At 55.0% G+C, this 27,145-nt stretch overlaps 10 protein-coding genes across 10 annotated transcripts; 4 read left to right on the top strand and 6 right to left on the bottom strand.

Moving 5' to 3' along the window:
* Nucleotides 1–1,313, bottom strand: A1O3_06207 (pyridoxine kinase; the record flags this gene model as incomplete). Its single annotated transcript, XM_007736327.1, has 2 exons — nucleotides 1–1,007; nucleotides 1,250–1,313. 2 exons carry the CDS (start codon nucleotides 1,311–1,313, stop codon nucleotides 1–3), a joined length of 1,071 nt encoding a protein of 356 aa, XP_007734517.1.
* A 1,197-nt stretch (nucleotides 1,314–2,510) lies between these two features.
* Nucleotides 2,511–3,244, bottom strand: A1O3_06206 (proliferating cell nuclear antigen; the record flags this gene model as incomplete). Its single annotated transcript, XM_007736326.1, has 2 exons — nucleotides 2,511–2,842; nucleotides 2,890–3,244. 2 exons carry the CDS (start codon nucleotides 3,242–3,244, stop codon nucleotides 2,511–2,513), a joined length of 687 nt encoding a protein of 228 aa, XP_007734516.1.
* Nucleotides 3,245–4,070: 826 nt separating this feature from the next.
* On the bottom strand, nucleotides 4,071–5,906 carry A1O3_06205 (uncharacterized protein; the record flags this gene model as incomplete). The annotated part of the gene is made up of 3 exons (XM_007736325.1): nucleotides 4,071–4,813; nucleotides 4,951–5,393; nucleotides 5,509–5,906. The coding sequence occupies 3 exons, from the start codon at nucleotides 5,904–5,906 to the stop codon at nucleotides 4,071–4,073; spliced, it is 1,584 nt and encodes a 527-aa protein (XP_007734515.1).
* Nucleotides 5,907–7,603: 1,697 nt separating this feature from the next.
* On the top strand, nucleotides 7,604–8,983 carry A1O3_06204 (uncharacterized protein; the record flags this gene model as incomplete). The annotated part of the gene is made up of 1 exon (XM_007736324.1): nucleotides 7,604–8,983. The coding sequence occupies one exon, from the start codon at nucleotides 7,604–7,606 to the stop codon at nucleotides 8,981–8,983; it is 1,380 nt and encodes a 459-aa protein (XP_007734514.1).
* Nucleotides 8,984–11,363: 2,380 nt separating this feature from the next.
* On the top strand, nucleotides 11,364–12,708 carry A1O3_06203 (uncharacterized protein; the record flags this gene model as incomplete). The annotated part of the gene is made up of 2 exons (XM_007736323.1): nucleotides 11,364–12,033; nucleotides 12,308–12,708. The coding sequence occupies 2 exons, from the start codon at nucleotides 11,364–11,366 to the stop codon at nucleotides 12,706–12,708; spliced, it is 1,071 nt and encodes a 356-aa protein (XP_007734513.1).
* Nucleotides 12,709–13,339: 631 nt separating this feature from the next.
* On the bottom strand, nucleotides 13,340–14,662 carry A1O3_06202 (uncharacterized protein; the record flags this gene model as incomplete). The annotated part of the gene is made up of 2 exons (XM_007736322.1): nucleotides 13,340–13,572; nucleotides 13,837–14,662. 2 exons carry the CDS (start codon nucleotides 14,660–14,662, stop codon nucleotides 13,340–13,342), a joined length of 1,059 nt encoding a protein of 352 aa, XP_007734512.1.
* Nucleotides 14,663–15,721: 1,059 nt separating this feature from the next.
* On the top strand, nucleotides 15,722–17,587 carry A1O3_06201 (uncharacterized protein; the record flags this gene model as incomplete). The annotated part of the gene is made up of 3 exons (XM_007736321.1): nucleotides 15,722–16,279; nucleotides 16,413–16,483; nucleotides 16,639–17,587. 3 exons carry the CDS (start codon nucleotides 15,722–15,724, stop codon nucleotides 17,585–17,587), a joined length of 1,578 nt encoding a protein of 525 aa, XP_007734511.1.
* Nucleotides 17,588–18,317: 730 nt separating this feature from the next.
* A1O3_06200 (uncharacterized protein) lies at nucleotides 18,318–19,571 on the bottom strand (the record flags this gene model as incomplete). Its single annotated transcript, XM_007736320.1, has 2 exons — nucleotides 18,318–19,122; nucleotides 19,276–19,571. The coding sequence occupies 2 exons, from the start codon at nucleotides 19,569–19,571 to the stop codon at nucleotides 18,318–18,320; spliced, it is 1,101 nt and encodes a 366-aa protein (XP_007734510.1).
* Nucleotides 19,572–21,824: 2,253 nt separating this feature from the next.
* A1O3_06199 (uncharacterized protein) lies at nucleotides 21,825–22,588 on the bottom strand (the record flags this gene model as incomplete). The annotated part of the gene is made up of 2 exons (XM_007736319.1): nucleotides 21,825–21,988; nucleotides 22,051–22,588. 2 exons carry the CDS (start codon nucleotides 22,586–22,588, stop codon nucleotides 21,825–21,827), a joined length of 702 nt encoding a protein of 233 aa, XP_007734509.1.
* Nucleotides 22,589–24,415: 1,827 nt separating this feature from the next.
* Nucleotides 24,416–26,975, top strand: A1O3_06198 (uncharacterized protein; the record flags this gene model as incomplete). Its single annotated transcript, XM_007736318.1, has 4 exons — nucleotides 24,416–25,223; nucleotides 25,310–25,707; nucleotides 25,762–25,917; nucleotides 25,980–26,975. 4 exons carry the CDS (start codon nucleotides 24,416–24,418, stop codon nucleotides 26,973–26,975), a joined length of 2,358 nt encoding a protein of 785 aa, XP_007734508.1.
* Nucleotides 26,976–27,145: the final 170 nt, after the last annotated feature.

Here is a 27,145-nt window from a genome sequence, read left to right as displayed (position 1 = left end):
TCACACCTCCACAGCCTGAGCCCTGTACCTGGGCTCTGGGTGTGTCAAATCCCTCGCGTTCCGCACGACTCGGACCTCGGCGGCCTTGGTCTCGGCCAGAAACCTTCTCTTGCTCTCGTCGTCACCACCGCCACCGACAGCGACAGCGACTTGGCCCTCGACACCGCCGATACTGGCGCCGGGCCCTTGGCCAAAAGAGCGCAGCTCGTCGTTCCTCGCGGCCAGAGTCTTCTCCAGCACCATCTGCATACTGCTCAGGACCTTCTCGACGGCCTTGGCCAGCGGCAGATCGACGGCCTGGACATAGTCGTCCGGCATCCACGAGGCGCGGTCTAGCAGGTCCATGGCCGCACAGGCCTCGCGCAGCCTCGCCACCAGCAGGCCGGCAAACATGTCGCCCGTGCCGCTGAAATAGCAGTCCAGTTGCGGCACTTGAATCTTAAACAGCCTGGCGGCCCCGTCTTTCGTCTTGCTGCTACCCACGACCGTCAAGGTCTCTGGGCCTTTTGATTTGCTCTTCGCATCTGCCGAGGTGGAGGTGCCACCCGCCGTGTCGACATCGACGTCGACTCCCACACTGGTCACCACGACATGACTGGTCCCGTACGTCTTATGTATCGTCCGCACGGCATTCGCCACGCCCGCCAAACTCGAGATGCTCACCCCACTGAGCAGCTCGGCCTCGAACTGGTTCGGGACCACGAGGTCCGCCTCGCGAATCAGTTGCCTGTACGCCGGCACGATGTCCTCCGCCACATACAGCCGGCCTTGGTCGCCCATGACCGGATCCAAAACCCAGAAGAAGCGGCCCGGCTTGACCGTCGCGCGGAACCGGAGGTCTCGGGCGATCTGGCCTATCACTTCGACAGCTTCGGCGCTCGGCGCATACCCAGACAATAACACGTCGAAGTCGGTCAGGTACGATTGTTTGAGCCCGTCGTAGAGCTCGCGGATCTCGGATGCCGGTGTTCGCCGTCCTTTGACTTGTCGGTAGCCGGTGTGGTTACCTAGAAGAGATATATTTGTTAGTGTCATGACATTCGTTCGCGCTGGGAAACATTCACCTAGACGAGAACAAAACCAGAACCAAACCAAAACCAGGACCAGAACCAAACCGGAACCAGAACCAGAACTATTCAGGTAGAAAAGAAACACCAGACGCAAAAGCAAGGCAAGGAACTGCACTGCACACTGCACACTACACAACAATGGTGGAGGGAGAGGTGGAGGTGGAGGTGGAGCAACTCACTGAACTGGACGGTATTGATGGCCCCGACATTGCATCCGAGCGTTTGCAGGACAAAAGTGGCCATGGTGTTACCGACATATCTGGAAGGCAATCTTGATTAATTTCCTGCACAAGAGAGAGACGTCGTAGAAGCCGAAGTCGAAGGCAAGGCAAAGGCAAACAGAAGCCGAAGGCCCTAATCCTGCAAGCAAAGGCGAAGCCCAAGCTGAAGCCGAAGGCCCTGATCCTGCAGGTTCAGGTGCAGGCAAAGGCAAGGCAGAGTCGAACAAAAAGACCTGACTTACCCATAAACAACCTTTTGAATCAATCGAATTCCACATGTCAGCTGAGCTCAGCTCTACTCTGCAGGGGTTTGGTTATGGTTACGGTACTGCTCTGGGACCGGGGACCAGGGACCGGGACCAGGGACCGGCCCAGCACCATAAGGTATCTTTTCACCACGGACCAGCCCAGCACCGTAACGTATCTTTTTCCCACGGACACAGACATGGAAGAGGAAGGGAAAAGGAAAATGAAAAGCGCGTACGTACATGGCTGGCAATGGCTAGCACCTTGGTTTCGGGGATCGACAACTCGTGGAAAGGGGACGCCATTTGCACGGGTCGTGCATGGAGAGGAGAAGAAAGAATCCTCCGTACTGGATGCTGGGTGCTGGGTACTGGTACTGTATACTGGTGATGGTACTCCCGTCCTGACAATGAACACGGAAAAGAAGGAACGGATGAATGAAAGCACAATAAGGATACGGAGTAAGGAGTAAGGAGTAAGCACAACTAGAAACTGGAATGATAATGATGATGATGACTCGGGACTGAACTGGCTTTATCTTTATCCTAGAATTGCGGTTGGAAAAGAGGCATGAGTCCCACAAAACACGATAGGGCGCAGGCACGGGCGCAGGCACAGGCGCAGGCGAAAATTGGGCATGGCGCCACAAGCCACAAGCCACAACGCCACCACCCAGCCTCCTTGCTGATAAGGCTGCGCTGATATCAACTGCGCCGTGTCAAGCCACACACTCCCATATGGCACACAACACACACATCGTACAAGCCAACTTCCCGTCATCAGTCCCAGCCATTGATCTCGCATTAGATTTGCCCTGCAGTGATGGAGCGTTTACCGGCCCATTCAAAGTATGCTCCCCGTTGGTCTGGCGCAGGCCGGCCATCATGAACTTAACTCCATTTAGTCGTGGTCACAGTCGCGCGTCAATGTCACAGTTACTCGTCATCACCAATCTGTAGGCAAGAAAAGTTGGTTAACCATCACCCTGCTTTCTCCATTTCTGGAGCCGACTTACCTTGGGGGCCAGATAGAAGCGTAGGTAGCTGCTACCCGATAAACCGTACTCCACCAACAGCGGCACTTCCTGAGACAGGCACAGTTTTACTCGCCCTGAGAGGCCGCTGGCTTTGCAGAAGTTGACCAGGTACTTGAGTGAGAATGTCAAGGACACGGGCTCCGAAAGATTGATGGCCACGTCCTGGTCTGGTTTGTCGATGTTCTTGTGCTGTCGAAGCGTGACGCTGCCACTTCCAATGTCTCCTTGGCAAGCGAACCGCACGCCATCCTTGCTCGCCTCAATAGCCACTACAAAGTCAGCAGGCTTTCCATCGAAGCTGGGTGTTGCTGCATACCTGACTCCGACAAGGCTATCAGATCGCGGCAGATGCGCTGGAACTCGGCACTCGGCATCTCAATGGTAGCTGCATATTCAGTGTCTGGGATTCCCAAGTGCTCTTGATCAATGTCCATCAACTTGATGTCGTATTCACTGAGTCGGTCCGTCTCGCTGCTCTCGAAGACCAGGTTGACCACGTCCGGTGCATCTTCGGCTTTGAGGGTCAGGATGTCTTCGTTCTGGGCCGCGCGCAGCACTTTGGTCAACGAGTTCAAGTTGATGCCCAGCGCAATGTTGCGGTCGCACCGGTACGGGGAGAACATCTCTGCTTTGAGCATCATGGAGACGAGGGCGACGTGGGAGTTGTCCATGGCCTGCAAAGCCACGCCGGAGTCATTGCAGTCGAAGTTGCAATCTTGCACCAAGTCTTTGATTGCATCGACGACCTGAACACAATTAGCTCTGGTCATCATCCTCCACTGAACACGAGGACGCGAGATGTACCTTCTTCAACGCAGATGCTTGTTCAAGGCGTGCTTCCAACACTGGAAACGCAGGGGTCAGCAAGCAGTTGTGTTTCTCAGGGATAGCATGCCGACTTACTTTTGGCGGTTGGTCAATCTTGTACCTAGGGGTGAAAGGAGGACGGTTCAGAAGATCGGGTGTTTGGAATGGATTGATCTCAATCAGTGCAGTCTCGTTTGCTCTGAGATGGGATTTTGGTCGACACGGAAACACGGTCTTGTGAAGGCGAGCGCGAGCGCGTCAACACTAGTCTATTTCGGGGGTAATTGATTTCTTGGCATTGATGGTTGGAGTCGAGATCACGTGACCATACGGAGTACGGATTTATTTCAGATGGTTCTTACGTCATCGACTGTTGAGACGACACCAACACTGGACAACGCTCGTCCTTTGGATGCACGTACTCCAGGCTCTACCGTCAACCACAGAGTACTCTGTAGTGGGAGAATTCTAGAACAACATGTTGAATCGAGTATCATTGTTTTGGCCCAGCCTTGCTCCAGTCTGTGCTCACCATGATCGCATTTCCGTACAGGGAGTCGCATTGACTTCGAGCCACCATAGGCATTCTACACTCTCACAGTAGGTAACTAGTTCCGGCCTCACCATCCGCAACTCGTGCCTTTCCACGCCATCATTTTGTCTCTGCTTTGGCAAAACGTGCTGACCAGCCTACGCCTCAGCAGTTTGTGCGAGAGCGATGACACCGACCTTCATTCTGTAGATTCGGACGCCGTTCTTTGCCGCATGAGCCAGGTCTTCTTGGAGTTGCTGCCAGCCCATGCCGAGGAAGCGGTACTGCACCAGGTGAAATTCGACGGACTGGGAGACCTTGGATTCCTTTGTGGCTCTCGCTTTGGCTTTCCCTTTGCCTTTCGCGTTTGCGGTACAGTCGTCAACGTCCATCGCGTCCTCATTTCCACCGTTCTCGGTTCCTTGCTCTTGTGCCACCTTATAGTCCAACTCGGCGAGACCACGAAACTCGAGACGACCAGTAGAGACGAAGCGCAGCGCGTCGTTCCAACCATAGCTGAACACGTAGCCAAGAATCTTGGAGGCATGGTCCTTGATTCGCCAGTTGATGCCGGTGAAGAAGCGGTGCATGGTATGTTCCTCCACCGGGGCGTCGAGCCAGTGGTACGCTTGCTGCGACACGTCCGAAGCAGCTGCGGTCGGGTTGAGGACTAGATTGATGTTCTCCGGGAGCAAGACAGGTGAGGCGACGTGGTGAACACTGATGTAGACAGACATGACTGACGGGCGGATCGGTCGCAGGAGAGTAGAGTCGAGAAAAACAGGCTCGATCGGATTGCCCCTAGAGATCCATGGTTCGTGAGATTGGGAGGCGTTTGGGTCTTTTCCGAAATCGCCGGTGGTTGAAGCGGTCGCAGCAGTGGGTTCGGATTCCTCTCTCTCTAAACATAACAGAAGATTAGCATTCACACAGATGCGTAGCAGTTTTAGGTATAGCACGTCTCAGGAAATAACAATGATGATAACAAGGGACTACTTTTCATGGGAACTTGAGGTTTTGTACCTGTAGTAGCTGCACCTGCTTCGATCGCATCAAACTCCTCGACTCGCATGATGTGTTGTTCCCACAATGCGGCGAAAATGCGCGGGTCGCTTCTGGCTCGGATCTGAGAGAGACGGACGACCAAGTCGACAATCCCTTCTTCGGTCTCATCGGCTGTCATCACGCGGTTCGTGGCAGGCGGCATTCTAGACGAAACTCGTTCTCCCAGAGTCTCCACTCGGCGAGTGACCTCTGCTTGGTTACGCTCAAAAGTCATTGTCGCTGGACCTGCCACTGATGAGGATGATTCGGTGTCTGCAAGATTGCCAACGTCTTCGCGGTCGAATTGAGTTGCAGGTGTGCTAGGCTGAGTTTGTCGGCGTCGTCGTGGAGCTTGTCCTCTTGGTCTTCGCGGGGGTCGGCGCTCAAACAGTACGTTGCGCATCAGAAGCCAGAGTTGTTCAAAGATAGGGTAAAATCTGAAACAGCACACGGGAGAGTTAGCATTGCAGGGCTTTGCGCATTGTCGACCTTATTTTGACGGCGCCAATCATAAGGGCAAACAGATAACAATCAGGCGCTCACTCTACTCACCTGGCATTTTCGTCGTTCTCCTTTCCAGCGCCCCTCACATGCATCAATCTCACTTCGTCCTCTGGCAGTTCATCGTCGTGAATAAGCCATGGTGAGCCTGGTGTCCAGACAATGTAGCCAAAGGCCCGCAGAGTCAGATCAGTCAGGTGTTGTAGACTTGCTTCTGTACCGCGCTTGAGATCGTCCATGTGTTTGTTGCGAATAACGCGTATGACCCCGTCAAAGAATCGCTGGTATCCGTCCCGGGTAATCTGCAAAGATCGAAAGATGTCGAAATACAATTCCCCCCCTGACTCCAAGTTCTTGACAATCTGATCGCGGACCTTGCGCAATTGGGCACTAGGGGTGTCGCCGAGATCCGGAATCGCAGAACGCTGTGGTGTGTCGGCACATGCCATTCTGTGTGGCGCCATCTCGTCGCTTGCCGTCTCGTCACTTGACATTTCTATCACTTGATCCGTCATCTGCTATGGGGGATTCAAAGGGGTGGACTTGTCGCGACAGTTGCGTTAAGCTAAAGTGTGAAGATGAATGTGGACGGGGCAGAGACGCGCCTCAGTGTGTCGCGGTATTTGTTTTGCCAGAGCGGTGAATGTCGACACCGGGCGTGCTCCTGAACCATGCTTGTGATTCACGATCTGTCTTCCTACCTGTTGGAATAGCAGCGCTAAGTTCCTGGTCGGAGTTCTAAGGCCTCTTTCTTTGTTCCAGACCATCCTACCTTTTTTCATCCAGACCTTGATCACTGGTCAACGAAAGGAATAAATACGGAGTCTGCTGCAATGCGAATCATAGCAAGGCTGAGCCTGGAACCTCATTCTGCGCAGTTTGACCAAGGCGGAGCTTGAGCTTTTCCCGGACAAGTCATCGCCGTCAATGTCCAGCCATGGCCACAAGCTTGTTTTCGGTGCATCAATGGCAGACAACGGACTCAACAGAGGACTGGAGAAGTACATAGCGCGAGGAGGAAGGCTTAAGGGTCTCATGCTTCGCATCGATGGCCTGACAATGGCTTGGCGGGAGCAACTTCAATACGGTGTAGTTCGTTCCGGAACAAAGGCTGGAGGACGACGAAGCTTTAGGGCGTCTCGGTACCACTACTATCATGATATCGACCTAGATGCTAGAGGATTGTCCTCCTACTGGAAATCAGCAATAGTACGGAGTACTGAGTACTCTGTATTCTCAATGTCGGTGAAATAGCGGCCTAAACCTACTACGACGAGCCGCCCCCGATCGGGTAGGCCAGCCGCGCCGATCCCTCGCCGCTTTGACGGGGCTTAAGGGCTCACGGGAGGCTTAGGAGGCTTACAAGGAGGCTTCCTATTAACTCGATTACCACCTACTATTCCTAGATATAGAAGATGATAAAAGAGTCGACTTTTTCTCTAGAGAGGCCGTAGAGTGGGCAGTCTCCCGACGTGACCGGAATTGTTACCATGAGCATATCCCATCATTGTTACAATACCATGTACCTGTAAATTTAATTACTACCGGGTACCATACTAGTAGTACATGAGGTGGTCGTCTTGCAACTTGGCATGTCACAGTTTAAATGACAGGCGTAATATTACCAGGACCTACCTCCAGGTAAATTTTGATCCACATGCGGCTTTCATTCAACGCGCCAGTATCAGATCCATCCGCCCATTCCAGGCTCATCCGAGTGGCCGATATCAGACAGCCCCGTCACAAGAAGCTTGAACGGAGAGTCCATTGGCTAGCTCCAGCTTTTGTGCCTGGAGCAGAAACGGATGTCCTTTCCCTCAGCTACCCCACAGAGTTGGACAGATCCGAGCTGAACTCAACATGTTGTGCATGAGTGGAGAACAAGGTCCAGACTACGAGTATGGTGGTGGTCTGTAATGAACGAACGGTTAGCCACCGTTATCTTGGTCTTGCAGTGACCGGTAGGGAAATACGGAGTACAACCGGTTTCCGGTCAAGGTCTGGTCTGACTGAGTTGTATCCAAGAGTCTGAATGGTCCAGGACTTTCTTGACGACATGACTGCATCTTGCGTGGTTTCCACAGACACCTGACACCACGGCATTCAAACTCAGAGGCGTGGACAAACAATGCCTGTTTCGATGACCATGGTGGAACAAGCCCATCCTCTCCTGCACGGCTATCAAATCCAGGAAGAGACCGAACGAAGTCACGCATACGCCACAACCCTGGGGCCGTATATGAGAGCTTTACTCCCTCGCTACCTGCAACCCGGCGGGCTCGAGTACGGAGGCAGGCCACACCCGACGACGTACCTGGATTCACTGCGTGGGTATGCCGCCTGGATTGTCTTCAACTACCACCGATTCCAGCTCAGCCAATGGGGGATATTCAAGCTCCCATTCATCTGCACCATCCACCGTGGGAAAGGCATGGTCGATGTGTTCTTCGTCATCTCCGGCTTCGTGCTCAGCCAGGGCATGCTCAAACAAATCCGGGCACGGCAGAAGGCGACACTGATGGACAGCCTTGCCTCGTCCATCTTTCGAAGATACCTGCGCCTCTACATCCCCAGTGCGGTCGCCAGTTTCCTGTCCATGTGCACCGTGTCCTGGATGGGGGCGAAGCAAACGGCCCCTCGTCTCAAGAGCTTCTTCGCCCAGTTCTGTGACTGGTGCGCTGACTTTGCACGCTTCAGCAACCCCTTTGCCGATCTGACGGGCTGGTGGTCGCGTGGGGGTGTCTTGACCAGCGCATACCTCGACCCCTTGTGGACCATTCCTGTCGAGTTTCGAGGTTCCATGGTCGTCTTCGTCGTCTGTGCCGGCACGGCCAAGCTGCGCAGCAGGGACAGACTCATCGTCTGTGGCGGCATCGTGCTGCTGTCCATGGCGTGGCAGGCGACCTATGTGGCCCTGTTCCTGAGCGGCATGTTCTTGGCCGAAGTCTCGCTGATCAGATATCCTGAGCGCTATCAGTCCACGAGAGGTATGCTGCCACCGAACGATATGGCCGAGGACCTCTCACAAAAGCCCGCCGCCTTCAGAGGCCCCTACGTGGGCTACTACATCTGCCTCTTCCTCTTTTCCATCTTTTTGCTGGACATGCCCGCCGATCCGAAGAAAGCCTTCTTCCCCTGGCCGTACCTTTCGGCCATGGTTCCCTCCTACTGGGACAAAGGGGCCCAGGAACATTTTTGGTTCGTCATCGCGTCGCCTCTTCTCATCTGGAGCGTGGACTCGTGTCACCTCCTCCAAAAACCGTTCCTCTGGAATTTCTCCCGATACCTGGGAGATCTCTCGTTCGGGATCTATGTGATGCATTACATCGTCATCAGGACTCTTTGGGACAAGGCCCTATATCCTTTTGTGAAGATTCATCTTAACAACTCGCCCTGGGCTTTTGTCCCAATCACCATCTTAAATTGGCTGGCGGTCTTTTGGGTTGCCGACTATTTCCACAGGCTGGACAGACGAATAGTTCGGTTTGGACGATTGTTGCAAGAAAGGTATTTCGAGTCCTGGTAGGTCACTCACGATTCCGACCATGTATACCTACTACGTTGCGACGTGAATGAGCTCCAATAATGTATCCTGGTATCATGTCATCCTAACAGATCACATACGAGGCAAACCTCCCTTCATTGCCCTGCGCTGCAGACTGCTGCGGGAGATAGATACTGTATCAGTCAGCGGACGGTTTGATATGGCAGGCAGCATTGTCCCCCGCCCGAACCAGTACAATACTGTACGTGGACGACTTTGACTTGGAATACCAGCGTACCGTCACCGTACAGAAAGAAAAGCTATAGAGTCTTACCGGCGGAGACTGGTCAAGATCGTGGCCCTCCTAACTGGGGTCGCCGCACAGATCAACGGTGTTCTTGTCCTCAACACCCACTCTCATCGCCGCCGGCCTTCCTGCTGGTAGTCTGCAACCATGGTCGCTGCAGCGTCCGCATGGCGTCTAGAATCGCTCCCCCTAGCGTGATGGAGTTCGCTCCTTGCTCAGCTGGATTACCGTTTCTTGTACTTCGGAAGCGACCAGCAAGGGAATCATGATAATTAATCGTGATAATTCTGCCCTTGAAGATAAGCCGACAACGGCGGTTGGTCTCAGCCAAGGCCCAAAAGCTCAGACCAAGAAGCTCAGACCAACACAGTCATGGTTCGTTCGCCGGTAGATCGTCCCTCGGTCCTTCCGGGATGGCGGCAGGCGCTTCAGAGTTTCTCTCTGGGAAGGGCCGGCAAAACCGCCGGCTCAAGGCCTTCTCAGAGATGACTGAGGGTGAGCCTGAGTTGAGATGGCACGATGACCTACAACATTGCGAAGTATGGGGAGCGCTGGGAGGACGATAGACCCAGCACTGACTCATCAGAGCCAGCACTGAATAAATGACTGACTAGGTGACTGACTAGGTGGCTGACTAGGTGAGTGATTTCCCAGGTCTGAGGACTGTCGCCATTCCTGCAAAATCAAGCACCACAGTTGGTGCGCGACAAAAATCAAACTCCTGTTCGTTTCAGCTGAAGAAGTCACACTGTCGCGTGGGGAAATTCCCCAAACGTCCAAGTGCCGGTCGGTGCTCCACAGTGGGCTTACATATAGTGCCCGGTCTGGTATGGCAAGCATGTGGACACGAGAAAAACGAGGGCGCGTTCTGTACCCGAGTATGCAGTACAAGTCCACTGATCAATAATGTCGACCATCGCCCATTTTGTCCACACCTTTGCCAGGGATCCCTCGTCCCGGACAAATTGGCTTGACTGCAGGGGTAGCCCCCGGTCGATACATGTCGCGGTAGAAGTCCCAACGTCGGTCCAGCAAGGTGTATATTGCATGCCCCTCTATGTTACCATGGGTCCTCGGTGCCAAATTGGTATGAACAGTGGGTTTCTCACCATCTCCCGATCCAAGCCTGGTGAAAAATTTGTTGGATGGATGGACCGATGGACTGTAGGACCAGTGAGTACTGACTCTCTTCGGAAATCATGTGTCTCAGGGAAAGGTCGGTCGGTGATGTGGAACTCCCTCTACGGCGTAAACGGGGGTTAAACATACTACTAGCCAGTGGCCAGGGAGGTTCTTTGATTCACCAACGGTCCAAGTCCTACTCCCTGCCCAGGGTCAATTACCGTCGTCCATTTCCCTGAATACTGGTGGTGAGCTCGCGGGTCCAGATACACACGATCGATGTGATGCTGGAGCACATCGTTCAGCGACACCTTCACCTCCACCTCCAGCTCACCACAATAACCGCCACACCCATCCATACTACCCACCACCACACCCATCTATACTACCCACCGGCAATTTGGTCTACCGCCGGACAAGTCGCGTTGGGGGCCCACGGAATGCACCGAGAGGGGGATTGGAGCAGAGTCTGACCTGGATCAGGGACTGGATTGGATTTGGATCCGGGAGGAGCTGTTTCTGACCTGGATCAGGAACGGGATTGGATTCGGATCCAGGAGGAAGAAGATGGACATGATTGGCATGCTACGTAGATGTAGATGCAGCAGTAGGACCAGGCCATCCATCCCACGGCGTACGGTATATATCCTCGGCGGAGGGGACTTACAAAAACTCGGTCGCTGTCTGATCTCGCCCTCCTGTTTTGTGGAAGTGCGTTCTTCTTTCTTCTCTTCTTGTTGAGTCGTATTTGTTCATCACCAACTTGAACACACTCGTTTGTTTGAGGTTAAGGCTCTGTCTTGTTTATCCATTCGACACACTCGTTACAAGATCGCCAGCTAGATCTATTCGTCACTACTACTGTTACTACAACTACAACACCTTCGTTCCTAATACTATACGGCAACGCAGCAGTGCCGATCTTGACCGTCACCGTCACCATCACCAGCCACTCCTCATCCCTCCAAGATCCAAAGTTGTATCTTCCAGAAGATGGCGCGGTCCAATATCGCGCGAGCGTCGCTGCTTGGGCTGGTCAGCGCGCTATCATGCCTATCAGTCATCGGGTCAGCATCAGCATCTGCATCAGCGTTCCGGGTCAGTGGTAGTGGTAGTAATGGAGGGTTGGCGTCGAACGAGGTCGAAGCCCGAGGCGTGAATTCGTGGAAAGCACAGGGCTTCCACAACGTCACCACCGACAACACCACCACCACCAGCTCGGCCAGCGTCGAGGTGGTCACGGTGGTGGTCCCATTCCACCTGCAGGCCTACGTGGCCAGCCAGCGCTACTACTCCAAGAGCAAGTCGAGCTTCATTTCCTTCTCGCAGGGCGGCGACGGCACGGTGACGCAGTCGTGGGAAGACGGCGCCGAGTTCTGGATCTCGCCCGACCATCATCTCAAGGTGGGCGACAAGTTCGTGCATCTGGACTTCAGCAGCGGCTATGCCGTCTTCAAGCTGGAGAGCAGCCCGCCCGCCGAGACTGCCGTCCCCAAGTATTCCCACGGCAAGGACGGGTGGCTGCATATCCAAAATCTGGACTTTTCCTTCGGCCAGGACAATCAGGCCGTGTTGTGTCTGAGTGACGACGGCTTCCTCTTTGTCCAGGCCCAGAACAAGCCGCCGTTTGCCTGTCGAGACGTCGGTCTGGCTCCGCAAAAAAGTAAGTTGAAGTCAAGCGTCCGTCCACTATCGATGTCCATTCAATCCCAGAAAAGGGGGGAGGGAGGAACAGGAGTCTTGTCTTGGAGAAAAGAGTCTCATTATAAGGAACCCCAGCCTCAGCCTCAGCCCCTAATCCCTGTCTGCTTATATATCTCTCTATATATTTATACACGTGCCAAGAAAAAGGACAAAAGAGACAAGAGAAGAGAAAAGAGAAAAGAAAGTGGATTCCTATACTGATACGGAGTACTGACTCGTCTTTCCTCCCACAGCTCCCGGTCCTAAACCCAAGCAGCCGCCACCAGCCCACAACACCCAACCCAGCCAGTCTCAGCCTCAGCCGACCTCGCTGGTCAGCATCCCAGCCTGGGAAGACTGGACCACCTCGCCTACGTCTGTACCGGCCACGGCCACGGCCACGGCCACTACCATCACCGTCACGTACCCAAGCAAACCAGTCAAGACGTCCAAGGCCACACACGCATACACGCACCCGAGCAAGCCTTCGCCTTCGGCGCCTGAATCTTGGCCGACCCAACAACCGACCTCCACCGGGCCCAGTGGTCCTGACCCGTCCAGCGACCTGGACTGGACGGAGTGGGTGGAGAAACGTTCGCTTTCGTCGAGCGAGTTCGATGGCGAGGACGACGTTGACGTTGAAGTTGCCGAGTGAGGAGCGGTAGGGGGGCGGGCGATCGCTTGCTGATGTACAGAACCTCTAGTATATCTGGTTGCATCCATTGGCAGAAAGAGCCGCTTGTGTCAAGAACGAGAGGATGAGAGGATGAGAAGATGAGAGGATGAGAGGATGAGAGGATGAGAGAGAAGAGTTGAGAGGAGCAGGAGAGGAGCAGGAGAGGAGCAGGAGAGGAGCTAGGAGGGGGGATAGACGAGACAAGAGATGGTCCTTGCTTCCTTTCGCATTTTCCCTCCAACAACGCACTGTATCCAAGGTAGTTAAATACGTTGACTTTGTCTTATTTTTTTTGGCCGTTGGCCGTTGGTCGTTTTCTTCATATCTATTTAGTTACTGTCAAACTTAAGCACTAGCTTTAGGCATTCCCGGCCTTGCCCTTTAACCAGAAGGCTGATATAGGTGTTGTATTGGTATAGGTACAGTATAGGCACACCTATATAGTCTGGACTCCCCCCATACCCCTTTGATAGGAAACATGGAACATTTCAACCTTTGATAGGGAACATGGAACATTTCAACCTTTGACTCCTCCCCCTTCTTCACCAGTGGTAGGTTTGACCACCTTTCCCTTCTTCACCAGTGGTAGTTTATCCGCCTTTCCCCGAATTCATTGGTCTTGTTCCTTGGCCTCTTCCCTACTGCTCGTTGCAACCGAAGCTGACTTTTCCTTCTCTTTCTTCTTCCCGTAGCTGAGCCAAAATCGAGCAATCTCTTCGCTCAGCTCGGGCAGTTCGTCGACGCTCTTGACCCATTGGTCTGGGTTTCGGTCATACGCTTCGACAAAGGTGTCCATCCTGCGTGTCTTGGTGTCGCCGGAGCCGGCAAAATGTAGTAGGAGATCTAGATGGACATGGTGTCAACCATTCAGCCGCCACGCACGAACAAAGGGGGCAACAGCGAAGGAAATGTCATTTCCCGCTGGGTACTAGAACAGCTCTATAATGATGATCAAGGAGAGATGCGGCATGGCGTAGCAGAGACGGGGAATAGATGATCAGGCACGAATGTAACTAGAAGGGGTATGTAGGCATGTATAAATGGCAGATGGTAGTGGTAGTGGTAGTGGTGTTCTAATGAGTTGAAGATGACAGTGGACAAACTTACCACCTGGCTTGACTCCATTGGCGTGAGTCTTCTTGCCCGGGATGATGTCTCCGCTCTCGTTTCGCGCGCCCATGTAGGCGTTGAGCCAGCGCTGGGGAATCTCGACATAGCCATCGAGGTAGGTGGATCCATCCCAGGGCCGATAGACGCCGCCGTGGTGGACGACGTGCTCGATGGCCGATTGTTCCGAGTAGCGCAGGTCAACGTCCGGCCGGAAAGTCTCGACGCTGAGAGAGGAGGCCAGCAGATGGACGGCGTAGTCGTTGACTCGCAGCAAGAAGGCGCCGTCGTTGAGGCCGTTGTGGTCGTTGCCGCAGAGGAAGTTGACTGCGTTGAAGGCCGGGTGGCCGACCTGGCGAGGCGGCAGGTACGTCTCCAGCGGGATCTCGTAGTTGAGGAGAAAGGTGTCGGCGTCGAACCAAAACAGCCATTCGAGTTGCTGCTCGGGCGGCTTTGCGAGCTCGGCCAGCACCACCGACAGGATCCAGGCCGGTTTGGTCCAGAGTCGGCCCAGTATCTTCTGCCGCAATACGTGCATGGGATAGCCGTGTCTCGCGGCATGGACCATGTGTGATTGCAACGCCCGCTCATACGACGGATTGGGCGAGTCTCCGTACAGCATGGTGATTTTGCCAATCTTCGACCGACCGGGAGCGGTGGTGGTGGTGTTTGTGCCCTGCTCGTCAGACGAACTGCTGAACCTCTCGTGGCAGAGCAAGTCTGTCAGCGTCGACCGGGCGTCGGTCGGGCGGAATTGCGTGAAGGACAGCTGGAAAATGATGATCCCTAAGACCACTGCCAGCGCCAGTTGAGTCTTCTTCGCCATGGGGGGCGAGGCCGACAAGGCAGGGCAGGGTCAGAACGACCAAGGCTTGGAGGGGTTGCGAGAGAGATCAGTCAGTCGTGAGGCAGGCCGACAGTACTCAGTACAGTCGAGGCCTTTCTTTCGTATCCTCTGCCTCTGTTCCGACCGTGGAAGCGGTGCAGTACGCCTACCGTGGTCCGTGACGGACTAGGAGTCAACACGACGGGACTCCAAGCCCAACCTCAGGAGGCACTCGCGCTCAACAGAGGAGACATGTGGGAGTGGGAATGCTGGCACGGTTCTGTCCTGCATCCTTGACAGCGCTCGCCTGAGGTGGATGTCCGGGATAGGACAGGACAGGACAAGACAAGTCAGGTCAGGACGGTATAGTGCTAACTGTGATTATTGACCGGCGTGTCCGGCATGGACCCCACGAGCCTCCGCCGCCGAGCACCCCATTACTGTACGGATACGATGTACACTGTACAGGGTATGTACAGTATGTACGTATGTATTCGGTAGTTCCGGTCAAGCGTCCCTCGTCCCCTCTGGGACCCGTCGACAGTAGCCGAGCGATCGAATCCACTCTGGCAAGTTCTAGGGTTAAAGGCCTAGTCCTGATACAGTATGATGGGAGACGTCCTACTTATCCACTGTCCACCCCGAGTGGAGCATGTGCTTAGGCTCTAGGCTCTAGGCTAAGGAGGCTTACAATATCCCGATCGACCGCTTAGACAATGGCATGCACAGAAAGAACTACAGTATAGTAGTAGTACAGTACTCCGTACAGTAGTAGTATTCTCCCTAGCCACGATATCATGAGGATGAGGGCGGTTGTTTCCAGACGCCTCCACCACCACCACTCATCCACCCACTCACCCCTTGTAGGCATCAGACTTGCCCTCCCAATTGCAGCCATCTAGCCGAGTAACCTCTGAAGAGGGACAGGATTCGATGGTGCTGTCTGTGCGAAGATACTGTCTGTGCGAAGATACTGTCTGTGAATGAGATTGTTACCATCATTATCATCACCATCATCATCCTCCTCCTCTCCTCTTTTCTCACATTGCTTCAGGAAACATGGTCGGGGACGATGGCTTGCCACAATGGGCGCGGAGTTTCCAGAGCACGCCCAAGGCGCTTTCGGGCGTGCAAGTCGCATTCCGACGCAAGTCTTCCCAACTGCTCCTCGTCTGCCTCCTCGGCTGTCTGCTCACGCTCAATCTCGTGACTTGGCGCCGGCCCTGGGCCCGGCCGGCGAACAGTCAGAGTGGTGGTGGTGATGGTGATGATGGCCTCGGCCAGGTCTACAATAATACTCTCGGGGTGCGTGGCTCTGATTCTGACTCTGTCGGCTCTGACTCTGACTCTGACTCTGTCTCTGTCTCTGTCTCAAGCCCGGCCCTGCTCCTGCTGTCTCAATCCCAACCCTACTCCCTGCTGGCAAGACCAAGACCAAACAATACTGACGTGCCCTGGCTTCCCTTGGACCAGTTTCAGAAAGTGTTTGCCATCGGCTTTCCCGAGCGCACTGACAAACGCGATGCGAAGACGCTTGCATCGTCCTTCACCGGATTCGACATCGACTGGTTGCCCGCTGTGGCTTTCGAGGACGTGTCGTCAAAGGCAGCTCCGCCGGTAAGTCAGACATGATCATGGCCATGGCCATGCTGGTCCGTTGTCTCGGGGGAGAAAGGGCTAGGGTTAGGGCACACTCTCGGGGGAGAGAGAAAGGTTTAGGGTTCCTTTTCACTGACAAGACCCCAAACAGACGTGGAGTTTCGATAAACAGTCGCCGGGGGCCCTGGGGTGTTGGCGAGCCCATATGAACGCGCTGGAACAGTACGTGCCTAGTCTCTATCTCGAAACATGGCGACGATGGGGGATACCCCTAACCCTAACCCTACCCCTACCCCTACCCCTAACCCTACCCCTGGATGATTGATCGGTCATGTTTCTGTTTTCGTGGTTGTGCTGACCGGGGTACGTGTTTTTAGTATTGTTTCAAACCACATCCAGACCGCGTTGATCATGGAGGACGACGCTGACTGGGACGTGAATCTCAAACACCAGCTTCTCGAACTGGCCTGGGGAGTGCGGGCGCTCCAACACCAGCACCAGCAACAGAAACAGTCACCGCCACAAGCACAAGCACAAGATGATTCAAGATCAGGATCTGGATCAGGCACATCGACCCAGACCTCAGCCTCACCCTTCGGCCGCGACTGGGACTTTCTCTGGCTCGGACACTGCCGCGTCGGGCCCAGCGACGCCCGGCAAGAGTTCTGGGTGATTGACGACGACGCGACGACGCCGCCGACGACACACCGGTGGGCCGGGTGGCGCAACCAACACTACCCGGCCGAGGTGCGGCGCAACGGCACGCGGGTGGTGCTGCAGGCGACGGGCGGCATGTGCCTGTACAGCTATGCGGTGACGTACGACGGGGCGCGCAAGCTGCTGGCCTCGTTGTCGCTACAGTCGCGCGACATGGCGGTCGACGCCAGCATCAGCGAGATGTGTCGAGCCAAGTTCGACCAGCCGCCTCCGTTCCGCTGCTACGCCCCCTATCCGCCGCTGCTGTCGAGCCATCGCGCCGCAGGGCCTCAGTCCAAGGACTCGGACTTGAATTCCAAGGGCGACAAATGGCACCACGCCTATACTTGGGACATTGTCTACAGCACCATCATGAACATACCGCGCCTGGTCCAGGCCTTGGGCCTCCCGGAGGAAGGGGATGGGAATGGGGATGGCAATGGGAATGGGAATGGGAACGGCGGACTCCTCACAGTCAAGGCCCAGTGGCCCGACGTCGACATGCCCGAATTGTCCCTCCACCTCGACGACCTTGCCCTTACCACCAACAAGTCCCCTGCTGGGCCCAGGGGCTACTTGAAGACCATTGCCGTCTACAACGAGACCAAAAATGCCGCCGAGCCGGTCTGAGCGGACAGCACAGTACAGCCTCGGGTCGAGCACTTAGATCCAGTATAAGAGTGTGTTTCGATCGAGTAAGTAGATCTAGTATAAGTGTGTGGTTTACTGGGGCGCAATTAGGTCCAGTATAAGTGTCTGGCTTACTGGGGCGGGAGGGATGTTCGAACCCCTTTTATTTCTCGGACTGTACTCTGTAAACTAGGTGAAATCTGATCAGGCAACCTGCCAAATATCCACGAGGCCATTCATCATGGGGGATGGATGAAGATGAAGATTGAATATTGCATGTAGCAAGCAAGTAGCAAGTAGCCAGTTTTGAGCATCGCACCTAAATCGGGTTCAATCATATCATATATCCCACATTCGTCTTCGTTGACAACACTGATATCAAGGACTGTATGTATCAAGCCAGGTTCCAACCCAAAAGCACTGAAAGAACTCTCTCATCGCATAACTAAGCAAACAATGCATTATAGGACATGTAGGATCTGATAACATAACTCGCGATATGTGTGTGTCTATGTGTATATATATGTATATACAAACATCCATATACTACCGTCATGATGACATCCCATCCCAGGACATCATGATAGCAATAGTATATACACATATATCATATACCGTCATGACAATGGGATATACATGTATCATATACCGCATGATGACAGTTGACAATGCAATACACATATATCCTTATACCGTCATGGCAATGGGATACACATATATCCATAACCTCTCACTTCCTCAGCCAAGAGTAGGCAGCCGCACCGCCCAAGGCCAAAGAGACGCCCATAAAGTCGAGCCACGACGGGGCCCGATGGACAGTATACCAGCCCAGGACGATGATGATGACATTTTTGGCATTAGAGACGACATTGAAGGTGACGGCCGAGGTGCGGCCGATGATCAGGAACTGGCTGAGATTGAGGCCGGCGGCCAGGACGCCCGACAGGACAAAAGTGGCGAGGATGGCGGGCTCGACGGAGCGCAGATCCGGCATGGTGTCGGTCAAAGGACACAGCAGCAGCAGCAAGCCGACCGAGATGGGCGCCTGGTTCAGCAGCAGCTGCGGGCCGGTCACGTCGAGGTCTTGCACCTTCTTGCCGATCCAGATCTGGTAGAAGGCCGTGGTGACAAAGGCCACGATGGCCACGTACGTGCCGACCGGGTTGGAGGTGACGGCTCCGGTGGCCATGTTGGTCAGCGCCACGCCCAGGCACGACACCACGATCGCCGCCAGCAGCGCGGCCGAGATGCGTTTGCGGAAAAGCACAAAGTTGACCGCCACCACCGTCGGCGTCGTCATGATCTTGGCCAGCTGGTACACCGACACGTCGTTCAGCGCCAGCGAGAGGTTGCCGAACAGCAGGAAGCCGACGAACAGCACCGAGATCGGGAACACCTCCTTGAGCGGCAGTCGCACTGCCGGGAAGACGCTGAACGGCTTGCGGGACGCGGCGAACAGCAGCAGCGTCGTCGCGAAGAAGTGCCATGCCGCCGTGCCCACTTGGAATTGGCGAAACTGGGGGTCGGTGAAGATGCTGTGGATGGAATGGGAATGGTCAGGTCAGCATTCTCAGGAGCAGGGGCAGCAGGACCATCACTGTCATGGGTTTCTTCGTCCAGATACAAAAGGGCCGACATTGAACGGATGGAACGGAGGCAGTATCTAGACTGGACTGGACTGGACTTACACCTTGTTCGCAAACACAATACACACCGTCGATGCGGTGTTGAGCAGCACACACAGAAAATTCACCACGTCCTGTTCACTGATGTGGTCTCTGATCTTGATCTTGACACTCGGCAGCTTCCAGTTCGACCTGGGCCTGGACTTTTCCCCAGTGGCCCAGCGAGGAGCTGGCTGGTCGTGATCGTGATCACGATCTTGTTCGGTGGTGCCGGTGCCGGTGCCAGGGCCAGAGGCAGAGGCAGCCTCAAGTCCAGCCTGCTTCTCCACGTCGTGCTGCTGCTGCTTCTGCTGCTGCATGTCGACGTGATCTGTATACACATATAATCAGATTTCCAATGCTCGGGACTCATGATGGACGGATATGAGATCAATAACGAGTCCAGCTCCCGAGAGTGGTGGGAGAGATGAAACCAACCACGCTCAGCATCGTCCATGACCATGACGGACCCTTCATTGAGAGGAGACGGACATTGATACATGACCGTGACCGGGCTCTTACTGGAGGAGAGACAGGACCTATGGTGTACGTACTCGAATCGCCTGAGACCCAGAAAGAAGGGCTCTTCTCGCTCATCGCCATGGCTTCCAGGAGGATAGGGTAGCTGAGGGAAGGTGGTCGAGTCGAGTCGAGTCCGAGGTCGTTGACCTGGGAGGAAGGCAAATCAGAGCAGGGCAGGACAGGATGAAACCAATAGAAGCGAAGCAGAGCAGAGCAGAGCAAAGTAGATCAGATCAGAGCAGAGTAAGGGATCATTAACGGTTCACATACAATGCTTGTAAAACTTCCCTCTGTGTCGACGGATCCGGATCCAGTGGAAATGGCACCCTAACCACAGCCGCTTGCAACCTGTAAGCACCTAGTGAGCAGTATTACAGTCTTCGTGCACACCCTTTTCTTCTTCAGCTGGTCTTATCTGGGCTGGTCTTGGTCTTGGTTTTGCCTGTTGCGGTCTGCAATCTCAGCCATGGATCCAATCACCATACAAGCCTGAGCTTCAGGCTATTGAGGGGCAGGGGGGGGCAAAGGGAGAATCCCCTTCCTTCCCTTCTCATCCCAAATGAGTCGAAAATCTCATAGTCTCATGGCCACTGTGGCCAAGGTTTAATATTGATTCGGATTAATGTATGATCGATGAGTAGTAGTAGGCCCCGGCGGACCCTCAAAGTGGGATGGAGTCCAGAGCGTCTTGTCTTTTTTTCGCGTTTAGGTCGAGTCCCGGACATTTCCAGGATGGGCATCCCGTGGCGCTGGTGTGGAAGGGAGGGAGGGGCTTCATCGGTGTCGTGTGTCGTGTCGTGTGCTCTCTCTCTACAGTACCGACGTTTGTACATAGTTCTTCGGTACAGGACTAAGGTACCGATACGGAGATCGATACCCATACAAGTAGGGGTAACAGGGTTAGATACTAGCTAGGTCTAGGTACTACTAGGTACGATTAGGAGGGTAACAGGAGCATACTGTATCTGTACAAACTACTCCGTACCTAGTACCTGATGCTTGCTCGTTTCCGTTTCCGCCCTGTGCTGGAGACTCCACACTCCACCGCGATGGCGATGGCAGTGGTGATGGCGATGGCAGTGGTGATGGCGACATACAAGCTGACCGGGATCCATGTATGCATATGCATACTCCGCCCTCGGTATCGGTACATATCTCCTCCATCTCCATCTTCATTTAGAGTCTTAGGGTCCTTCCGGCCTTACCTTATGTAAGAGTGGGTACTATGTATCCAGCATCGCTGCGCGCACAGACGCATATGCAGACATGGGTCGAGAACAAAACTAAACTTGCTAAGTAGTTAATTACTAGGCAGGTGCTAGGTAGCTGGGCTGGCTGAGGCAAAGGAGGACAGACGTAGAATGGCCCAAGCCTGTACAGAACACATGTGATACGATACCTACTGCCTGCCTGCCTGCCTCCTGTCGCTCCTGTAAGTGGTAAGTGGCAAGTGGCTGCAGCTGCAAACTACTGGTTCTACTGCAAATAGTGCCCCCTTTGTACCTGCTGGAGCTGCTGGAGCTGCTGGATCCATTGCATCTACTGCTTGGGGAGCTGGAGCCGGAGCCAGTCGCCGTCTTCGTCCACCCACCCCTTCCGGACGGCGAGGCAACCCATCGTCTGGAGACTTGACCTCAGCAGCAGGTCCTGGAATGGAATTGAGCCTCGAGTTTTCATGTCCCCCCTCCCCCTTGGCCAGCTGCAGCTAGATACTTTTCGCCGTCTTCTTGTGGCGTGACCTTGGATATGGCTCGGAGATAAGGACCTAGTCTTGATACGTTGGGAGACGCCCTGTACGTAGTTGATGGTAGATATCTGTGTTCAATTGGAAAAAGGAGTGACTATGGAATTCTACCATCTCAGGTTTTCGCATACCTCCAGCATCAGCTTGCGACTATATATCCCCAATTACTCTCCGTCCTTAGCCGCCCAGCTCCAGCTACAGTGTCATTACCCATCGGACATGACTTCACCCTGTGGCGTCCCTGGCCCGCGTCGCCAACCCACGGTAGCTCCAGCAGCCAGCTACATGTGCCTCGGAGGGAACAAGATCAGCTCTCGTCCTCCTCCTCAAAGTTCGGTTCCTCGTCGCGTCGGCGCAAGTCGACATCTGGGTCAGACGAGGGGTTTGGCGTTGGCCCAGTAGTTGTACTGGTCTTTGTAGAATGTGGCGGCGGCGATGGCCTGCTGGATGGAGGGGGGAGAGGTTTTGTGCCTGGGAGAAGTCAGTACCTAGGAGCATCTCCCCACGACGACAGGGACATGAACATGACATACCAGGGTTTGGTCTTAGATCAATGGGGCGACATTGAAATGGAGTGGCGCCCCGACTTTCGACAAAGACGCTCCCGTCGTCGCCAACGCACCAGACGCCTTCTCCCTTGCCGTACGTGAATCCGGGTCCACGAATCAGCAAGTAGTCGCCAGTGTGTTCGTAGTAAATGCCCTGGTCTTGCTTCTCAGTGCTCCGCTGGAAGACGGCATAGCCGTTGCTGAAGTCCAGGTGGACGTAATAGCCGGTCGAGGTAATCAGCTGGCCCTCCTTGATGTAGAATTCGGCGGCTTCTTCCACTTCTTCCACGATATAGGCATCACCAATGCTGGGATGGAATGCAATCCAGCTGGCCTTTCGAGGGTGATACCTTCCGCCGGAGCGGTATACTTGAGCATGGAAAAAGTGAGGCTTGAAGCTCCGCACGTCGAGCTGCACGGATTCACGCCCGTGGGCTTGACTTCCGTCGACCGGCAAGACAGCGAATGCCGAGAGGCACAGGAGCAATGGAGCCGCTTGGAGGAGGCGGCTGAAGAAGTGCATGATGAAGGATCATCCACGAGAAGTGCGGTCCACAACAAGAAGAGACAAGACCTAAATATACGAGACAGGATAGAACAAGAAGAAGAAAGGACCACGACGAAGAGCGACACGGTGGAAGAAATAGATCCTGTGAAGATGGCTCGCTGAATATCTGTCAGTCAGGGACTTCTCCAGCGCCGCCGCCGTCCTCCTATCCACAGATGATGCTGAATCCAAGAGAAGTACTGTTCTGATCCAACGGTGGGCTGAGGCCAACTGGCTTTGCCCGAGTCAGGACGGTCAAAGCTCAAGGCTTCCGTACACAGGAAGTTCGCAAAGGCCCGCATGTCATTGAAGCCGTGGTTCCTGGGGTCACATTCTTCCGCTTCCAGACATGGCAAGCCAGCATGCACAAGATGATCGGCACTCGAAAGATAACGCAATCGACGCCATGAGGACTCGTTCAACGCAGAGGCGGCGCAGAGGTCGAAGATGCAGACGCAGACGCAGACGGTCGGCTGCTGGAGCCATCGCGATCACTCGTCTGGAAACTGGAGCGATGCCTGTTCATGGTGGAATTGCGGATGACCAGCGTTGCAGCGGACTCAACAATGTACTCCGTAGGCAATAACGCCGCCGCCAGGCAAGTCGGCGTGGGCCCGGCGACGGCAAGAATCAATAGTCTGCGGACGTGCAGAGACGGCGAGCTCATCAGCTCCAGGTTGGCCGTCTGTTCTGCGCCAGAGGGAGGTGTGGTCAAAGAGGGTGTGCTGTGCTCGAGTCTCGAGTCTCTGTGGGGGGGAGTGTCTCACCATGGCCGCGATAGTCTCGTGTGCTCGTGTGCTCGTGTGCTCATGTGCCCATGTGTTTATGTGAGCATGTGCTCATGTGCTGGTGTGCTGGTTTGTTGGTGTGCTCGTGTGTTCGTGTGTTCACTTGCCACTTCTGGTCAGAGCAGCTGGCTGTGGGGCGATCCTGTGGCCGGCGGCAGCGGCAGCGGTACCAACACAGGCACAGGCACATGCACAGATAAGGTAGAGTCACCCAAGCCGGCAGGGTTAGGGTTCTGCATGAACATGTCTGCGCAGGGCTCGGAAGGCTCCTCAGGCTCCACCTCCGTTCGGGCTTTGCCGTGGCAGGCTTCAGGTACCAGGGAAAATGGTTGAAATGACAATGACCCACCATGTACTAGGTACCGTACCTGGTACCCGATCTGGTACTCTGTCCTGGTTACAGAACGATACAGTACTCCGCACAACAACCTCGTCCGCCAGGGAAAGTAGGGATTTCCACCACCGTGGCGGGACAGGGAACGCACGCCCGCTGAACTCGGGTTGCTCGGAGTCTCTGGTTTGAGCGCATGCTGGTGACGGCAGACAGGTCTCCACCGTCGTCCAAGGCTTCGCGAATTCTCTGCACATATAGAAGGGAGGTCGCTCTCGGAGAGGCGCTTGCTATTTGCACACCGGTGCTGCAGGGATACGACAAGCCCTGCACTCTTTTGAGTCTATCGACTTAGACCGCGGAGCTGTAGCTGGAGCTGGAGCTCAAGCGCATGCGCAAGCTTGTTGATGTGATGTGGTGGGTAGGGGGCAGGCTACTGCAGACTCCACCACCACGCGGTCCTGGATTGGAAACTTGAACCTGGAGCCAACAGACTGACTGGTTCGAGTTTGCATTTTGCCTCCCTTTTCTCGCTTGGACGGGTGCGCCGTTCTTTTAAGCCATGCGGATTCGACAGGCACTCGGTCTCCCCGGTCGTCGCTTCTTTTCATTCTACATCTTCTGGTGTTGCCCCCGGTGAGGTGTGAGGCTTTCCCAGGTCATCGGTCCTCCATTCGCCGCGACATGTATCACGCCTATGGGACGTATCAGCCGAAGAAGCCGGCGTGGAAGGTGGACAAACGGCCACGATGGCCAAGGAGAGGCAGTCGGCCGGTTCTGATTTTGCTCGCCGCCCTGATCGCGGCCACGGTTCTGCTGGCCTGGAATTGTGAATCCGTCGACCATAGACGGAGCCAAACGTACAAGACAAGCCTGCAAAGGAGCGAGGGCGGCAAGGTTCCGCCCGATCAAACACCTTCAAGTCTCGAGGTCGTCCTGGAGGAGAAACCGTCAGGGGGAGATACTCCATCACTCGGAGACTCTTTGTGGCTTCACAACCACATGGCGTCGATAAAGGAGAACCACGTTGAGCATGGGCGAGGGAGAGATTCTCAGCAAGGTCCCGTTCGTCACGACGAGGAAGAGGAAGAGGAAGCTTCGGCGCCTTTGGAGCAAGACGAAGCACCGTCCCGCAACAGCAAGAAGCACCCGGTCGTGTCAGACCCGATTAAGGACGAAGTGACGAAGGACAAAGTCCCAGTAGCGGCAGCTGCACAAGATCCCTTGGAAGGCGAAGTGGAAACGGCACCCGCTCCTCCACGAGAACCCCCCGTGGAGGAGTTGGTGGAAGACGAGTCCAATGAGTCCGAACAGCACCTGTCTCTCGAACAGCAGGCCGAGTCACTGCCCGAGTTCGTGTGGGTGCCATTTCACGAAGCAGTCAAGAATGAAGTGCTCCAAGGCTGGGAGGACGAATGGGTCAGCTCGGGGACCTTTGACGAGCAGAAATGGGGGAAACTGGAGGAACCCCGGGTGGACTTTGCCTATCTCTGTATGACTGACCGCGTGCCTACCCTGGGTGGTGCCCTTTTCTCATGGGCACGGTTTTTGCTAACGAGATACTTGTTGTATATCTAGGGGTCAATGGATCGGAAGAAGACTTCCAGCGCACCATCAGGGTATGGGAAGAGCGGTCCGTCCTGAACGACCCAGACGGCAAATGGATCAGCTCCCACGGCGTGAACCGGTACCGCGACTGGGACGAGCTGCGTTATTCCTTCCGCAGCATCGAGAAGAACGCCGGGAACTTCACCAACACGGTCAAAGTCCTGGTCAATTCCATCTATCAGGACGGCGTGCCGGTGCGGAAACAGACGCCCTCGTGGCTGGCCGTGGCTGATCCGGAGGTGGCTCGTTTCGTCCAGGTCGTGCCTCAAGAGGATATGTTCGAAGCGGACAAGGCCGTGTGCTTGCCCACGTTCAACTCGTTAACCATCGAGAATCAGATATTCAATACCCAGTCGGACGTGGATCAAGTAAGTTAGACGATGGCGCTGAAGGAAGGTGGAACTGATGGTGATCTGGTGTAGTTCGTCGCCTTGTCGGACGACATGCTGCTGACCCGCGAGCATTCTGCCGCCGACGTCTACTCGCCCTTGTTTGGGTCGGTGCTCAGCTTCAAAACCAACGGGTATAGCACGACATCCCCCCCAACCGAGGTCGACGCGCGTCGCTTTGGGGAAAAGGTATGGGAATCAGCCCTGACGTATCGTCCGTCGTGACAGAGCTTCTGACCATGGTGCTGCAGCCCTACTTGATCTACACGTCGTGGCTCTTGAACCGGCGCTTTGGCACGCGTAAACGCAAAGGCCAGAGTCATTTCGGTCACTCGTTGTCACGCAGCATCATGCGCGAGGCCATCGAGGCGTTCCCGCGGCCCGAAATCCAAAGTGCATGCAAGCGTTTCCGCGGCGAGCCCGGGTTCCAGCTGTATTCCTGGTATGCGACGTACCACTATTTGATCGAGCGCCACAGGGAAGTGCTGCTGTGGAGCTATATCATGCTGCGCAGCGATGTCGACCGGAACGGCGTCCTATCCTGGAGCGAACGGCAGACCATCCTCGGAGACCTGGCGGCCGGAGCGCAGAACGCACGTCGAGTCTCCTTTCGCCGCAAGATCTTTTACCATGTGCCCTTCATGTTGGAGAAGGCCGGCCTCCGCGCACCGCAGGTCAACACAAACAGCCTGTGGACGTCGCTGGACGGTCCGCTGGCCATCCGCGATGCCGACTGTGCCGAGTTCGACCTGGACGAGTGTCTCGCGCCGGGCTTTGGCATTGGCCCCGACACGTCGGAGTCGATAGGCTCATCGTCGCGGAATCCGGCCTTTAGCTCCGCCGCGGTCTTTGATCGCCTGGCCCGTCAGATCCCCCGCTGTGGCGATTGCCTAGTGAAGCGCCTCCTGCAGCAGACTTCATCCGGCCTGGGCCCGTTGCTGCCACATGCTGAAACCGAATCCCAGCGGCAAGATCGTGAGCTCGTGGTCAAGGCTGTCATGCGCTATAAATACGTCGTGGTCGACCCCTCTGACACCCTGTTCGTCATGGTCACCGATGCAGATCAGATCGATAGCACTCTTTACCGACCCTTCGTCCACAACCACAAGCAGCTGCCGGGCCAACTGTGTCTGAACGACGATGTGGCCACCACCGACGAGCACGAGTTGAGAGATGTCCAAACCGCAATGAGGGAGTTGCTCCAAGCCTTGTTCCCGGAGAAAAGCAGAGCTGAGTTGCCTTTGTAGACTTTTGGGGTTCTGGCCGGGTTGTGTTACTGCATTTGGTCACATCTGGTCTGCTGTCCAGCGTGGGCGTCAGGTGTCACTTTCAGCGTCTGTATCTCAATCTTGTTCATATGTCTGAGCGCCGTAGGGATCAGCGTTTTGTTCCACTGGATTGCTGCCTGGGTTGGTTG

Source organism: Capronia epimyces (genome assembly GCF_000585565.1).
Source record: "Capronia epimyces CBS 606.96 chromosome Unknown aczIQ-supercont1.5, whole genome shotgun sequence".
Classification (NCBI taxonomy): Eukaryota; Fungi; Ascomycota; class Eurotiomycetes; order Chaetothyriales; family Herpotrichiellaceae; genus Capronia; species Capronia epimyces.
The sequence above is the reverse complement of the archived record's forward strand: the minus strand, read 5'-3'. Positions and strand labels throughout refer to the sequence as shown.